The sequence below is a fragment of the Bos mutus genome, chromosome 25 (assembly GCF_027580195.1).
Source record: "Bos mutus isolate GX-2022 chromosome 25, NWIPB_WYAK_1.1, whole genome shotgun sequence".
Classification (NCBI taxonomy): domain Eukaryota; kingdom Metazoa; phylum Chordata; class Mammalia; order Artiodactyla; family Bovidae; genus Bos; species Bos mutus.
In genome coordinates this window covers 5,015,579-5,030,630 of record NC_091641.1, presented here as the reverse complement: position 1 = coordinate 5,030,630, position 15,052 = coordinate 5,015,579, and the positions used below count along the sequence as shown (strand labels likewise).

General features: G+C 60.5%; 1 protein-coding gene and 1 long non-coding RNA gene across 3 annotated transcripts in view; one reads left to right on the top strand and one right to left on the bottom strand.

The window, feature by feature from the left end:
* EIF3B (eukaryotic translation initiation factor 3 subunit B) overlaps positions 1-5,965 on the top strand; it is an 18,921-nt gene extending 12,956 nt beyond the window's left edge. Inside the window, exons 13-19 of one of the 2 annotated variants that reach the window (XM_005887327.3) lie at positions 253-331; positions 1,008-1,146; positions 2,419-2,544; positions 3,061-3,138; positions 3,463-3,571; positions 4,002-4,121; positions 4,751-5,965. In XM_005887327.3, the coding sequence (XP_005887389.2) occupies positions 253-331; positions 1,008-1,146; positions 2,419-2,544; positions 3,061-3,138; positions 3,463-3,571; positions 4,002-4,105 (635 nt within the window). In that variant the 3' untranslated portion in view covers positions 4,106-4,121; positions 4,751-5,965. Of the gene's footprint in view, positions 1-252; positions 332-1,007; positions 1,147-2,418; positions 2,545-3,060; positions 3,139-3,462; positions 3,572-4,001; positions 4,122-4,707 lie in introns of both variants that reach the window. The other variant, XM_070362806.1, reaches the window with a different exon arrangement.
* LOC138985621 (uncharacterized) lies at positions 5,946-15,052 on the bottom strand. The gene is made up of 3 exons (XR_011462655.1): positions 13,898-15,052; positions 11,588-12,116; positions 5,946-6,641 (listed from the first exon to the last, which is right to left on the bottom strand). It is a non-coding gene; the product is annotated as an uncharacterized lncRNA (long non-coding RNA).

Genomic DNA, 15,052 nt, shown 5'->3' with positions numbered 1-15,052 from the left:
TATCTTTTGAGAATGTGATAGAAACTGGACTCCTTGCCCTGGTGGTGAGTCCCCATGGTAACACTGCCTGAGTGAGGTGTTTTGTCCGATGACACTGTCCAGTGTGGTGTTAGGTATTTAAAGTAGCACTGCAGTTTCAGAACCCCTTCAGGCCCCTCCTAACTACAGAGGTGCAGCACCTCAGTCCGGTGTGCACACCCACGGGCTGTCCCCGTCTCGGCTGCACGCTGACCTCTGACCCTCTCCTTTCAGAGATGTTCGACAAGCAGCAGGCCAACACCATCTTCTGGAGCCCCCAAGGACAGTTCGTCGTGCTGGCTGGCCTGCGGAGGTGGGTTCTGCTGATGCCCTGTGCGGGGCTGCGGGAGACTGTGGCCCAGGCCCGGGCTCTGGCCCCGAAGGTTGCTCTGCTGCCTCCCTGCAAGCGCGGGGACAGGTGCTCCCTAGGGCATCCCGGCCTGGGTGGATTGTGCGGTGTCTCCATCCTGCTGCCCAGACGTGGCCAGGACCAGGCCCCTTGCAGACGTTCCCACTGGGGACTGCGGGACACAGGACCTCCTCCTGGTGACCCAGTCCTCTGATGTAAATGCCACGTGTCCGTGTGGGAAGGGTGTCTGGCCGGGCTGGGAGCCTGTCTTGCCCTCTGCTGGGTGTGCCCACGAGCACCTGGACGCTCGCCCCCTTGCTCCCCACCCGGTTGCGCAGCAGGCCGCGCAGAACCTGTGACAAGCATGCAGTGCGTCCTCTGGGCTGGTGGGGCTCCCTGCCTCCCTGTGGGCGCCACGCGCTGTGGTTTGGCAGCTCGGCCTCTGCCAGCCTCTCCTCCGGGAGCAATCACAGCAGACACTGCGTGCTTGCGTGCCCTGTGCATAGTCTGTGTCGCTGTGGTCATTTCCGTGTCCACGATCAGGCGGGACACCGGGCTCCCGAGTCCAAGCCTGCTCACCCTGAGCTGAGACCGGGCACAGACGCGACTCGCAGTGACTCCAGCCGTGCTGTCTCCCCAGCATGAACGGCGCCTTGGCGTTTGTCGACACCTCAGACTGCACGGTCATGAACATCGCAGAGCACTACATGGCCTCCGACGTGGAGTGGGACCCCACCGGGCGCTATGTCGTCACCTCCGTGTCCTGGTGGAGCCACAAGGTACGGGGGCCCCGGGCGCCCTGCTGGCTCTGCCTCAGGGCCCTTGCCCTCACCCCAGGACTGTAGCTCTGTGGGTGGTGGAGCTTCCTGCCGTTCAAGGGTCCCCAGCCTGGCCCGTGCCCTCTCTCCCTCCCCTGTGTTCTCATGGGGCCCCTACTCAACAGCGTGAACGTGCCTTAGCCATTGTCAGCCATTCATTGTCCTCTCTTCCTGCTGGCTTGAGACGTTACGAGGACAGGTGCCATTTCTCCTGAGCTACATCCCCAGCATCTGAAACTGTTGGCACATTGTCAGCCTTCAGTCAGGATTTGCTGACCGAATTGGCACATGAGAAAACACGTCGTTTCTGTTTTTAACTTCCTGAAAAGATCACCCTCTCTGTCTTCAGTGAAAGATCCAAGGGTGTGTTGGTGGGGGTAGATGCAGGATTTAGCACTTGCAGGAACCGCTGTGAAGTCTGCCAGGGAAGGGGCTTCTCGGCCTGGGCCCTCCCTGGACGGGCGGACTGGCACTCTCCTGGGAGGGGACCCGCTTCCTCGGGTCTTGGGAGAGTCGCGGCCTGAGAAGTCTGTGTCTGCACAAGCCACAGTCTGTACTGTTATCATAAGCCCGGTATTCCCACTGCTGGTAAAATTTGCTCAAGATCCTTCTGTATACTTAATGACTATTTTTACTGATTGAGGTGTTCACAGTTGAACCAACTCACACACGTTTACCGGTCGAGACAGAGTGATTGTGTTTAATGAAGTTTCAGGAGCAAGAGCTTTGCAAATGTTGCTGGAAACAGTGTCTTGAATGATATCCTTGTGTTCGGGTCAGGGCATGTGCACCGTGCCCAGGCCTGTTGTTCAGAGGTCACCTCGCCGAGGCCTGCCCTGACACTTTAAATCCTCTGAGCATACTGACCACTCTGCAGCGGGAGTCCACCAGGGTGTAGGCGCTGCTTCCTCCATCAAGAAGGTCTTGGTAAAGAGAGACGTCTGCTGAGCTGTGGCGGCTGTCAGCCTGTGCTCTGGCACCAGTGCTCTGCTGGCGCTGTTCTGCTGCTGCACACGCTGCACTGTGCTGCCAAGCGCATACTCTTAGCTGTCTGTTCGCCATGGTCCTCCCCTGCTCACGGTGTCCCCTCAGTACCAACAACACTGACAAATGATTGGTTCTCAGACATCTGTTGAGTGACATGAATTTTGCCAGTTCTGTTGACAGGATTCAGGGTCTCTCCTGGGGTCACCTGGTGGAGTGGGCAGCTAGTGAGGCTCTTCTCTCTTCCAGGTGGACAACGCCTACTGGCTGTGGACCTTCCAAGGCCGCCTTCTGCAGAAGAATAGCAAGGACCGCTTCTGCCAGCTGCTCTGGAGGCCTCGGCCCCCCACGCTCCTGAGCCAGGATCAGATCAAGGTCTGGTTTTCCTCATCAGCTGCAGGGATGTGGCAGTGACTGGCACGAGGAGGTTTTCCTTCTGATACTGTCAGGGTGACAGTGAGGAGTGGGGGTGTGGCTCTCACAGCAGACCCTTTGAGGAGATGGAGAGCAGTGAGAACCAAAAGGAAGAGGGTAGTTTCAGCAGAGGAAACAATTTTCAGGTTCTGAGGCCACGTCAGAACCGTTGTAGGAAGTTTGCGGAAACGGAGGGGCAGGTGAAGGGTGATGGGCCGCTGGAAAGTCCTGGTGGGACTGTGAGACATGGGATTTACGTAACTGTGGTAGGACACGCGGTGTTTATCAGGGCTCTTCTGAGGGACGAGTGTAAATCCCGGGGAAGGAAGGCTGCCGGTGGGAAACGTGGAGGCCGGCGCCACGTTGAACACTCAGGTGGCTGCGCTCTGCTGAGCGCTGAGGCTGCAGCCGTGAGGAGCGTGTCTGTGCCTCTTAGCTTTGAATGTGCTGATCCTGAGGGACTTGTCTTTGTTTCAGCAAATTAAAAAGGATCTGAAGAAATATTCCAAGATCTTTGAACAGAAGGATCGTTTGAGCCAGTCCAAAGCCTCAAAGGTTAGCCGTATTCCCAGGCATGAGGGAAGCGCCCAGACAGTCCTGTCGGCTCACAGCAGAGAGGCCAGCACCAGGCCAGGGGACAGACCCCAGGGTTGGCTTCCATCCACGGGAGGGCATGGTGGAGGGGCCGCCAGAGGAAGCTGAGGGCGAGCAGACACGCCCAGCGCTCCCGCCCCGCAGCCTCTAGTGGAGCCCTACATCGTCCTGTCCGTCAGGGTGGGCACCGCTGACCATGTTTCATTTCCACTTGGTTGAGCAAAGTGAAGACAATGGTGTGAGGTAAGTGTTCATCCTGTAAGTTCTTCTCAATTCTGCACACAGGAATTAGTGGAGAGAAGACGAACCATGATGGAAGATTTCCGGAAATACCGGAAAATGGCTCAAGAACTCTATATGGAGCAGAAAAATGCACGACTAGAATTACGCGGAGGTAACTTGTTAGCCCAAGATACACCTTTTACAGCATATAGTTAAGATATTTTTCCCCTTTTGGATCTTTTCCCAGGTTTTTCGGAACCTAAAATGTTGCCTAAATTAAAAGAACCTTTTTTTTCCTGGCCGCACCTTGTGGACATGGAGTCTTAGCACTTGGACAAGGGATTGCCCTGGGCTCGGGCAGTCAGCGGGGGAGTCCTAACCACTGGACCCCCAGGGAAGTCCTCTTAAAAGGATCGTAAACAGAATCTCTTTTAAAGATTCCTAACAAGAACTGAGTTTCCTGCCGCCTGCAGGTCACAGCCATGGACCTGTTTTTGCAGGGGACCTTGCGGTTTTCACACTGGCCTGTGGGGGGGTGGGGGGTGGCGTCTCCCACGGGTTTGTGCCCCACGTGTGCACGTGTGACCAGCAAACCCCCTCAGGTGTGGATACCGACGAGCTGGACAGCAACGTAGACGACTGGGAGGAGGAGACCATCGAGTTCTTTGTCACAGAAGAGATTATTCCCCTTGGAAATCAGGAGTGATCCGAGAGCACCTGTGGTAAGACTGGGCGAGGGCAGCTGGCGCCCTGCTTAGTTTTTCTTTGTGCTCTGTTCTGCGAGTGAGAAGGTGCTGAGAGAAGCCCGGTTTCCTGTGCCCACCATTAGCCACATCCTTGCCTGTGAGCTGTGAGGACTCTGGTGAGACCCGGAGCTCTGCATCGAGCACTCTGGGCCTTGAGCTCCACGTTTAGGGAGCGATGTTCCTCTGAAACCCAGTAGGGTTTGGCCATGGGCAAGAGGAGGGCCAAAGGAGGCTTTGGGGAGAAGACAGGTGCCCATCAGATGGTGGCCTCACCAGCCGCAGCACTTGCTCTGGTCAGTCCCCGCTTGGTCTGGGCAAGAGCCCACCTGTCAGCTGTGGCTTGAACATAGGCTTCAGTGACACACAGGGCCTGGGGCGCTGCTCTCAGAGCTGACACCTGTGTCTGTGTCTGTGTAGGGGGCACAGGGCTGTCTGGCCGTGTGGTCCCCGGAGCAGGGAGCGCGGGGGTGGAGGCTGCCCCGTCCAGGCGGCCCCTGTCTGCCAACCAGCCTGCCGCCGCACCTCGTTGGGACAGAGGGTGAGCTGTGTCTCCTTGTTGCAGCGTCGCCGTGCACTGTGCTGGAACCAAGCTCACCCTTTTGCAGAAAGCCTGCACATCCTGAATCCACCTGTGCTTCTGTCGCTCCGGCCCGAGGCTGCGCCTGGGAGTCGCCATCTCCACACGTCGCTGTGCCTTTCAGCCCCTGGCGTCCGCCGCAGCGGAGGCGTGACGGTCCGGCCCCTTGGGGACCTCACGCACGGCAGACGGCGCCCTGCCTCCCACGGTCGGCGCCTGCACAGCCGTGCGGGGCACCTGTGCGCCCCCCACCATTCAGGTTGTGACAGGTTCTCTCAACAGGCTGAACACGGAAATAAAGCAAATGTGTGTGAAAAAGCCGTCTCTCTCCTCTTTGAACGTAGACAGCGGCCGTGACCTGGGTGCCTCTCCCGTCTGCCGCAGTAGCAGCCGCCTTGGGCTCGTTGTGTCCAGCACTGCACTCGAGAGGCGCAGAGGGCCGCCAGCCCCCCGGGGTCCGCTCCTCAGCTGAGCTCTGAGAGGTGGTGCGCCAGCCCAGCTTATTCCTCTTTTGCCTCCCGCGCTTGCCAGTTCACCTGACGAGAAGCACCCCTTTAGCCTTTGCCTCGGTTATACAGGTTTGAAGACTCACACTGACAGTTGCGCTTGGTCCTGTTTGAACACCTAACCCTCCCCTCCCAGGAGGGACTGAGCGAACCCTGTGACTCGGCCTGTTTTCACTGCGGTGTCGTGCTGCCCTCGGTGCCTTGTGAAACGGCAGTTCTTCCACGGCTGTCTTTCTCCCAGAACCTGAAGTTTAGTTTAACAGGCAGTGAAGCCTGGAATTCACAGCCGTGACCGGTACTGTGTACAGACCTAAGACACCGTGTGGGGCAAGGGACAGCAACCGTCGGCCCTGTGGCTCAGCTGGCTGGCGCCAAGTGGTCCCTGACCCGCCGGATCCCCAGGGGCCCCCAAGCTGGCAGGCCGCCCGCCACCGCCTGGCCTCCCCCGGGCACCTGGCACTCCAGGCTCCTCTCCGGAGCCCGTGGTTTCTCCGAGCGCTGCCGCTTCCAGCTCCTCAGCCCCCTCGGAATCACGGTAGTTCTTGTTTCCTGTCCTGTTCCTCAGACCTCACTGTGTCGAGACCCAGGTTTCCTGATTTCATGGCCCTAGGAAGGAACAAGCACATGGGTCTATCGTATTAACAGATTTTTAACAGAGCTTTTAAACTAACTTTTCACTGTTTTAAACTGGCTAGTTGTAACTTTTACGTAGTTTGTGAATAAAAATTTCTTAAGCACTTGTGCTTGCGTTCTCTCTTCTGGGCATCCTGGGGCTGGCCCTTCGTGGAGCAGTTTCCTGACCCACCTGGTGGGCTGGGGGTAGGGCAGGGTTCCCAGCATGTGGCTCGGGCCCCGGGTAGGCTCTGGGCTCCTGGCCACCTGCACAGGCCTTGTCTCTGTCGTGCTACGGGGCAGCCGGGGCTGAGGGATTTGCTTTCATGGGGGAACCCAGTGACATGGACTCTCCAGCAAGTTCCCCGTGGGTCAGAGGCCGGACCTTCGTTGGGGGTAGAGGTGGGGAGGGGGCAGGGGAGCATGGATGTTAGGAGGGGCTTGTTCATGTGGCCAAGAAGTCCTGGAACCCAGTGTTGACCTGGACGCTACCAGCACAGCCCTGCCCATAGGCAGCAGATGGTCCGTGCTGCTGGGCCAAACAGCCAGGCAACCTCTCACAGTCACTGAACCCCAGGGCCAGCCCCTCCCGTGGAGGGGCCCCTGGGCCCTTCCCACTCTGAAGTCAGAGTGCTCGGATCTCAGCTTCTCGGATCTGGTCTCCCCGGTCTGTTTCGAAATGCAGCAGTTCAGTCTCACCAGCGCTCACTCTCCGCTGCTGCCATCACCTGGCGCAGTGCCAAGCAGCGGCACCTGGCAGGCACGGCCAGCTTGTTCACAGAGCAGTGACTTCCCTGGAGGCTGCAGTGGAAAAGTTGGGCACGGCATTTAAGAAGTAAATATGCTTGAGGGTCAAGCAGAGTGGGGCCCTGAGTGTGTGCAGACGAGCAGTGTGGGAAAGGGGCTTAAAAACCACATCCTAATTTAAAAACCTGCAGGTTCATTTTAAGGTTGCTGTGGACATGCCTTTGGCAAGAAGTATTCCTAGGGGATTATTTCATCAAATGTTTCCCCCTTTGGAGGAACAGCTCCAGGGCTCAGGCAGGCACACCTGCAGGGCAGGTGAAGGGCACAGGAGCCCCCCAAAGAACCACGTAGGCGTTTCCCGAATTGTTGAGACACTCAGGGAGGAGCTGGGCCCCAGGAGCCCTGGTGACGCCACTGGCGTGGGGCGGGGCTAACAGGTCTCCCGCCAGGATAGCAGGGAGCAGGCAGCTCCCGTCCACAGCCTGCCATGCCCTCCCGCCCTGCTGCCGGCCCCTCCCCGGTCCGGGGCAGCCCAGCCACGAGGGAGACGGAGCCCAAGGACCAGCAGCTCACGGTGAGCCTCCTCCGCGCGCCAGGACGGCCCTTCGCTGCCTCCTCCTGACCCGCCGCCCCCAATGACCTGCTGTCATCAGCCCGGGCCCCCGTCTGCTCAGCTCTGCTCTGTCCCTGCTCTGCTTAGCCGTCCCTCATGAGGACCTGGTGACCCCCCTGCTCCTCACCTTGAGTCTCCAGCATCCCTTCACCCCTGCCCTCTGAACCTCACTCCCCAGGGAGCTCAGCGCCTGGACTGTGACCCCCAGATGGAGCGGGGTGGATACCCCCTACACCTGGCCCCAGCAAGGCCCGAGGCCTAACCAGACCCGTCCCCTAGGTGACGTGCAGGCTCAGTCCATTAGACAGTGGGGTGAGTGGAGGCCAGGGACGCACCCTGACCCGTAGGCTCAGCACCGAGGGACCCCGCCGTGTCCCATTCCCAGGTCTGGGAGAAGCACAGCCCCGTTTCTGCCGGGAGGGACTTCCCCATCTCACGGAAGGCAGAGGCCCAGGAGCAAGGCACTGGCCTGCTGGGGCCCACGGCTCATATGACCACGGAAGACTTGGAGCCTGCATCAGCAAGATCCCAGGGGGTCTCCTGTCGGACCCCCTTAGAGCCTGGGTGGGGGGGGTGGGGGGGCAGAGAAGGATGGGAGGCAGAGCCCAGGGCTTTTCTACTCAGAAAACCAACTCTTGCTCTGAAAGTGCTCACAGCCTGCAGGAAAGTTCGGGTCCCTTGGGTGGTGGGTGAAGAAGCCAGGGTGAGGTGTGTGACTTCACCTGTCTGTGCCTCAGTCTCCCCAGTTTAGACTAAGGAGGGTCACCTGATCACAGTGCTCCTCTGAGCACCATCGTGAGCCGTGGACAAGGAAGTCAGCGCCTGGTGGGGTTCAGCGGCCTTGACTGCTTCACCGGGAGTGGGAGGCTCACCGGAGGTGGGGGTGGGCGCTGGGCCAGGGCCTCTGTGGCCTGGAAGGACAGGGAGCTCCTCCCTGGGTCCTGGGAAGGCAGCTGCCATGGCGTCCTCCCCACAGGTGGCGCTTCGGATCCGCCCGCTCAACGACACAGAACTGGAGGAAGGGGCTGCCGTCATTGCTCACAAGGTGGGGGACCAGGTGAGGCTGTCACAGGGCTGCAGAGTGTGACCCCCACCCCCACGCATGGTCACCCACCTCAGGCCCCCTCTCCCGTCCACTCACTCCTTCCACCCTCCCTTCCAGAAAAGTTCACATCAGAGCTCACAGCAGCCGGGCGCCCCACACACTGGGGTGGAGCCATGGGGGACTCTAGGGCCTGCTCCCCCAACTCTCCGCCCCGCCGACCCCACCGCCCCAGCTCCCTTCGTACCTGGGAGCGGGGAATGGAGCAGGGCGTCAAGCAAGAGATAAAAATCTAAGGTCGGGGAGCTGAGCACACAGAATAAAGCAGCCAGAGGCAGCGCGGAGGCGGGAGAGGCTGGTGGTCTGGGGAGGGGCAGTCCAGAGGCCACTCCAGGCCCCAGTGCGAGAGCACGCGGAGCCAGGCAGGCGGCACCGGGACGGGCCAGCAGGGCCCGCGGTTTATCAGGTGCAGATGTGAGGGGCCAGGTGACGGATCCTGCACTGCAGGACGGGCGGCTCGCTGGCTGCCACGTTGCCAAGGACTCCCGCTCCTTGGAGACGGGCTCAGAAGCTGAGCTCTCAGCGTGGTTTCAAGGTGCTGGTGCCCGTGGTCGCCACTGGTCGGAATAAATGCCAAATCCGGGGGAAGGGCAGATGTGGTGCCTGAACTGCATTTCCCCATTTGCCTTCAGTGGGCAGCCGTTTCAGGACGTTCCCAAGATGAGTTTGTAAAGGAGCCCGGGGGCAGGGCGCCTGGCTGAGGCTGCCCACCGGGTGGGGCCGCCCAGCTGAGCCGGCAGGGAGACGCTGGCGTGACACCACGGGAGGAGGACAGGATGGATGTCTGGGGTAAAGGTGCTGACGCGGTTCGCGCAGAGAGGCTGGGGTGGCTTAGCGCTGAATTCACGGAGGCCCGACGAGGCCGCTGTTAGACAGGGGAGCACAGTCTTGCAGGAAAGGTTTTGGCTGAGCTGTGAAGAGCATGTACACAGTCTTAACACGGAGACAGCGTGGATGTAACTAAGCTTACGATGAGACCACCCTGGGAGGCGGGACGTGGAGGCCGACTCCCCAGGATGCAGCAGAGATGGGCAGATTCCCAGGGCCCGCGCTCTGCAAAGGCAGGGCGATTACGGCCCCACAGTCAGCCAAGAGCTGGGGCGGCGGGGCTGCGGGTCCACAGGCTGGCGAGCCGCACGCTTAAACTGCACGCCTCGCTGACTAAAGCAACACGAGTAGAGGAGGCAGGCGCGCCCTCTGGAATAACTGTAAAGCAAACGATTGCAGAATCCACAGTAGCTGTCGACGTGGTCTCCCCAGTCCCCAGATCTTGGCACGTTGCCCACCATGGGGATGGACTGACCTCCTCCCAGAGAGCTCTGGCCATCTCTGGGTGAGACGGGCAGGTGGCCAGGGGGCAGGGCTCTCAGTCCACCCGGCCGTGCCCCTAAGACTCCCTGGGTGCCCCAGGCCCTGTGCCAGAGTAAACAGCTCATGGGTCTCTAGATGCTCTGCCCCCAGTGCCCAGGGAAGGGCTCTTTTGAACCTCCCGTCCCCAGGGGCCTCGTACACCTTGCTTTATAATCACGTATTTATGTGAGAAAGGAGGGGCCCTGGGGAGGGGGCACCGAGGTGCTCAGAGGGACAGGCGGGCTCCAGAGCTTGGTGGGCCCTGCCCTCCCCCTCCTCGGCCCACTCCTCTGTCTCCCCTCGCCTCTGGGGGGCACAGCCCCTGAGCAAGAGCTAAATGGGCAGGCACACATCCCCAGGCTTGTGCGCAACGCCACTGGCTCTGAGCTCCACCATCCACAGAGCCAGCCCCCACGTGCAGGGCGTGACTAGGGGCACTATGGCTGGCGGGGCTCTTCCCCAGCCCTCAGCACCTAGGCTGGCTGATAGCTGGTGTCGGGGGTGCCATCCGGGCAGGGCCTGACAGATGGGCACTGGTGGGACGCTGGTGTGTGAGGGCTGGAGGCAGAGCCTGGGAGGCCTGGGGGGCTCACAGCCATGGCTCTGAGGTCGCTGCGCCCTCACCGGCAGACGAAAGTGGGGAAGCTACCCGCGGGTGCCAGGCACCTGCAGCCGGCCCAGCCACAGGCCGAGCCCTGGATGCTGTCAAGGGAGAGAGCCAGGCCTGGGCTCCTCTGCCTGATCCGGGAGCCGACCCCCGCCCCTCACGGCCCCTAGATGGTGGTGCTCATGGACCCCAGCGAGGACCCTGAGGACCCGCTGCGCACACACCGGTCTCGGGAGAAGACCTTCATCTTCGACGCTGTGTTCGACCAGCACGCGTCCCAGGTGCCCGCCCCCACCCCCACCTGCTGGCCCAGGCCCGCCAGGATGTCCTCACGCAGGAGGACTTGGCCGGGTGGCCTCACCCGTGACGTCTCACGGTCTCCTTCCTGGGTCACCCCAGGGGCAGTGAGCAGGAGGCCCCTTCCACAGACGCGGGGCTGCCAGGTGCCCCAGCTTTACCACCTTCTCCTTCACTCCTCCATGGCCTCTATCCATCTGTCCACCCACGCACCCATCCAACAAAGCCATGGCCTGTCCACACCAGGCTAGAACACACTCCCTGCCCACAGGGGCTCACACCCCAGCCGGGGGGCAGGCCCAGCTCTCTGAGCAGACAGGGTTCTTCTGCCCCGAGACCTTTACGGCGTCAAAAGTAGAAGTGACCTGGTGGTTGTCGTTTATTGAGCAGCTGTTTCACGTCAAGTGCTGTGCTCAAAGTGCTTGACACGCACTGTCTTACAGGCATCATGGCAAGCCTATAAAGTACACGTGATACTATCCCCATTTTTCAGGGAAGGAAGGGAAAGCTTGAGGAGGTCAGCAACTGGCCTGAGGTCGCATGGCTAGAGACCCATAGAGCCGGGACAAGGTCCCAGACCGTGTAAGTCCAAGGATGGAGGGAAGCGGCACCAGCTTTGGCATCTGTCCTACCAGGGCTCAGACGCTCTAAGCTGGGTCACTGGCCAGGGACGTTGCGACAGATGCAGAGTGGAGTCTGGGCAGCACTCAGGGAAGACAGAAGAAGGGGGACTGTCCTTTCTACCCAGTCCAGCCCAACCCCCACACCCTCAGACACCAGCCCAAAAGGCGTCCTTCCTTGAATGTCCCTGTGGACAGGGAGCTTACTACCCACACACTCCTAGAGTTACGTGGTGCTGCCCTGAATTAGGATGCGCTAGCCCGAAGCTTTCCCTCCCTCGTCCTAGTTCTGTCCCACGAGAGGAACCATAATGCTCTTCCCAGATTTCCAGCCCCGTCACTACTTCCCAGTCCTTTGCATTCTTTCTGATTTCTCTCAGTTCATACAGAAACCCTGGGAAGGACTCACACCTGTTTGGAACCAAACCCGTCAGGCCTCATGGCATGCGCTGTGTCACTTACGCTCCCGAGCTGCGCTCCTTCGTCGTGGTCTCCTCCGGGGCGCTCGGCGCGCCACGCAGCGCGTCTGTGGTCATGCAGCTGCAGGACTGGGGTGGGGCTCAGGCCCCGCCTGAACTGGCCTCCTCCTCCATGGGGTGCCTGTCTGTGTCCAGGAGGAGCAGGGCCTTTGAGCCACCACACACTCAGCCTCTCTGAACAGCCAGGTGCCTGACTCTGGTCAGACTGTATGTTGACTGTCTTCCATCTGTCTGTCCGCAGGAGGACGTGTACCTGGCCACCACCCAGCAGTTGGTGGAAGGCGTGGTTTCTGGATACAACGCAACGGTGTTTGCCTACGGCCCCTCAGGTACCGCCAGGGCAGTGTCCTGGGAGGGAGGGAGGTCGGTGGCGGCGGGACCCCTCACAGCGTCACAGAGCGCCTCCTTCCTGAGGGCTGGCGGGCCCCTCTGCACCTGGCTCCTTGGGCCTTGCAGCAGCCCTGAAAGGCAGGTAGAACAAGCCCCGTCACTAATGAGAAAACTGAGCCTCAGACAGGTAACGGGACTTCCCTGCGGTCGCACAGCAGGTAGGACTGAATCCGGAATTCAGCCCAAGCTGACACTTTGCTGCCCGTGAGAACCACAGATTCCTTCTCTGCAGTCACCAGTTGGGGTTGGCAAATGCTCACAGAGCTAAGCTGCCTCTCCTCCTGGAAACTAGGCTCATGGAGGGTCAGAGTTGGACGGGCCTTAACCCCCTGCCTGTGCAGGTGGGGAAACTGAGGCACTGAGAAGCCTTGGTCTGAAATCACAGCTTGTTTATTTAATTCGTTCATTCATTCAACAAACATTAGGGGGCGCCTACTAATTGCTGGGCTCCAGGGAATGCAAAGTGCCAACTGGCCCTCTCCCACAGCGCCGACAAGTAAGGGGAGGTGGCATATCCCCTGAGTTTAACGCACACGTTAATGCTCCTGTCACGAGAACAACACAAACATCTTAAAGTGCATTTGGAGAGGACAGCCGTCTCTCTGGCCCCTCCTCCTCTGACACTGTCTGCATTTTTGCTTCATGGCCTCCACTTTCGCTGCCCAGGTCTTCTTTCCCAGAGCAACCATCAGGCTGTTCAGAGACGGTATTTTTGTTCTTGTTTCCGAAATGGAAACCAAGCATGTCAGAGTGGCCAGGGCGGTTTGCACGATAAAGGTAGCAGGTGTGACCAGGCTCCTGGAGGGGCCGAGCCCAGCTCAGGAGCCCAGCCTAGGTGGGCATCCCCCTCCTCTTGTAGGCACTGGCAAGACCCACACGATGCTAGGCATGGACACGGAGCCTGGGATCTACCTGCAGACACTCAGCGACCTCTTCCAGGCCATCGAGGAGACCCGTGACAGCACGGACTGCAGTGTGTCCATGTCTTATCTCGAGGTGAGCCGCCCACCTCCTCGGCTGCCCTGTCTGCGAAACGGACCTGATTGTGACTGTAAACCCCCGCGTGTTACCCCAAAATCCCCCTGGCCTGTGGGAAACCTCAGGGCATCTGAGACTTCTCTGGAGATGCAAAGCCCCAGGGATAGGTGAAAGCCCCGGCGCCTACTGCTGCCAGCGCTTCTGTCTCATCCTAGATTTATAACGAAGTGATCCGGGACCTCCTGAGCCCGTCTTCGGGCTTTCTGGACCTGCGAGAAGATTCTAGGGGCAGCATCCAGATTGCAGGCATCACAGAGGTCTCAACCTCCAACGCCCAGGAGGTGAGGGTCACGGGGCCCACAGAGGGACATGTGGCTCCTCCATGGCAGCCACGCTCACCAGTCACTCAGACTGGTGACACGCAGCTCCAAGGCGGCTTCTGAGCTAAGGGTGCAGCAAGCTTCTGTGCCATGTGCCTGCTCTGCTAATCTGTGCTCAGGGCTGACCTCACCAATGGATCTCGCACTCTTCCCTCCGCCTTCATATGCAGGCGGGGGACCCCTTTTCTACACCACTGCAGGCAGTCACAGCCAATCAAGTCTGAAATCCATTTGCCACCCTGATCCCAAGGGTTGCTCCCATAAAGAGAGTGAGCTGGAAAGACTTCTCCGGCCCTCTGTCTTTCTCTCTCCTCCAGTCTCTCTGTGCAGTCCTTGAGGTGGGTCTCCCACCTGTTCAGACCCTTCAGTGGCTCCTGCAAACAGCATACGCCTCATCCCCCAGCCTTCAGCCATGCTGGCTTAGGTCTGAGGCCACCCACCCTTAGCACAGTCCCGCATGTGGGACTCCAGGAGCGGGAGAGGGGCCTGCTCACCTATTCTTTAATCTCAGTGGCTGTCAGTCTTTCTCCACAATGCTCTGTGGTCCTAGCATGCCCGGCACACAGTGGGTACCCAGCAGAGGCTCACTAGCTTAATTTCCACAGCTACTTGTACACAAGTGAGTTTCAGTCCATCTGCCAGCTCCAGCAAATCCTACAACTGCCCGGAGCTCGGTATGGAAGAGGGCTCAGTGGGGAAGAGCTGGGTGATCCACTGGTGACGTCTGCCATGGGCAGCGGCGGCCGACGGAGGACGGGGTGATACACGTGTGAGCGATCTGATACGTGCCCTTTATGCTGGATTTGCTGACTCCGTTAACTAATCACTTCATGCCGCAAACCAGAAGTGGCCTCTGCTGGACGCGGTTCTGCCACCATCAGCAAACCAGCTGGGGAAGAGCCTCCCGAAGGAGCTCGAGGGGCACACGCACCCCTGCTTCTCTTGCTCTGCAGGGAGCCTGTGGTCGCCCAGGGGCCCCTGACCGCCTGCCCTCTCCTGACTGTCCTCAGATCATGCAGCTCCTCACCAAAGGCAACCGGCAGCGCACGCAGGAGCCCACGGCCACCAACAAGACGTCGTCCCGCTCGCACGCGGTGCTGCAGGTCATCGTGCGCCGGCGCGGCCGCGGCGCACACCCGGCGGAGGAGGTGCGCGTCGGCAGGCTCTTCATGGTGGACCTGGCGGGCTCGGAGCGGGCGTCCCAGGTTCGCGTCCTCTCCGTCCCCGCCAGGCAGCCTTTCCGTGCCGCGGAGTCTCCAGCACCCAGAACAGCGCCCGGCCCAGGGGAGGCGCCCGCCGAACGTGTGCCGAGCTAAGGCGTCCTCGGCAGGCGCTGGGGGCCAGGCCGCCTCGGAGCGCTTCCCGCGCGGCAGGGCCTGAGGGCACCAGAGACAAAGATGGGCGACACCCCGGCCCGCCCTCAGGGAGCTCACGGCCCCTGGGGGCGGCCGGGAGGCAGATGTGTGAGCTGATAATGAAGCACCGGGAGGCCCGAGCTTTGAGATTCGGGGTCACACGGAGGCTGTGGAGCCCAGCGGAAGGGGGTCCTCAGGGCCGAGCCCGAAAGGCCACCCTGAGTTCGGTGGCTGAGAGGAAGCCCCTCAGGCGGAGAGAGCGGTGCCTGCGCGGGGGCTGTCGGGATGTCCGCC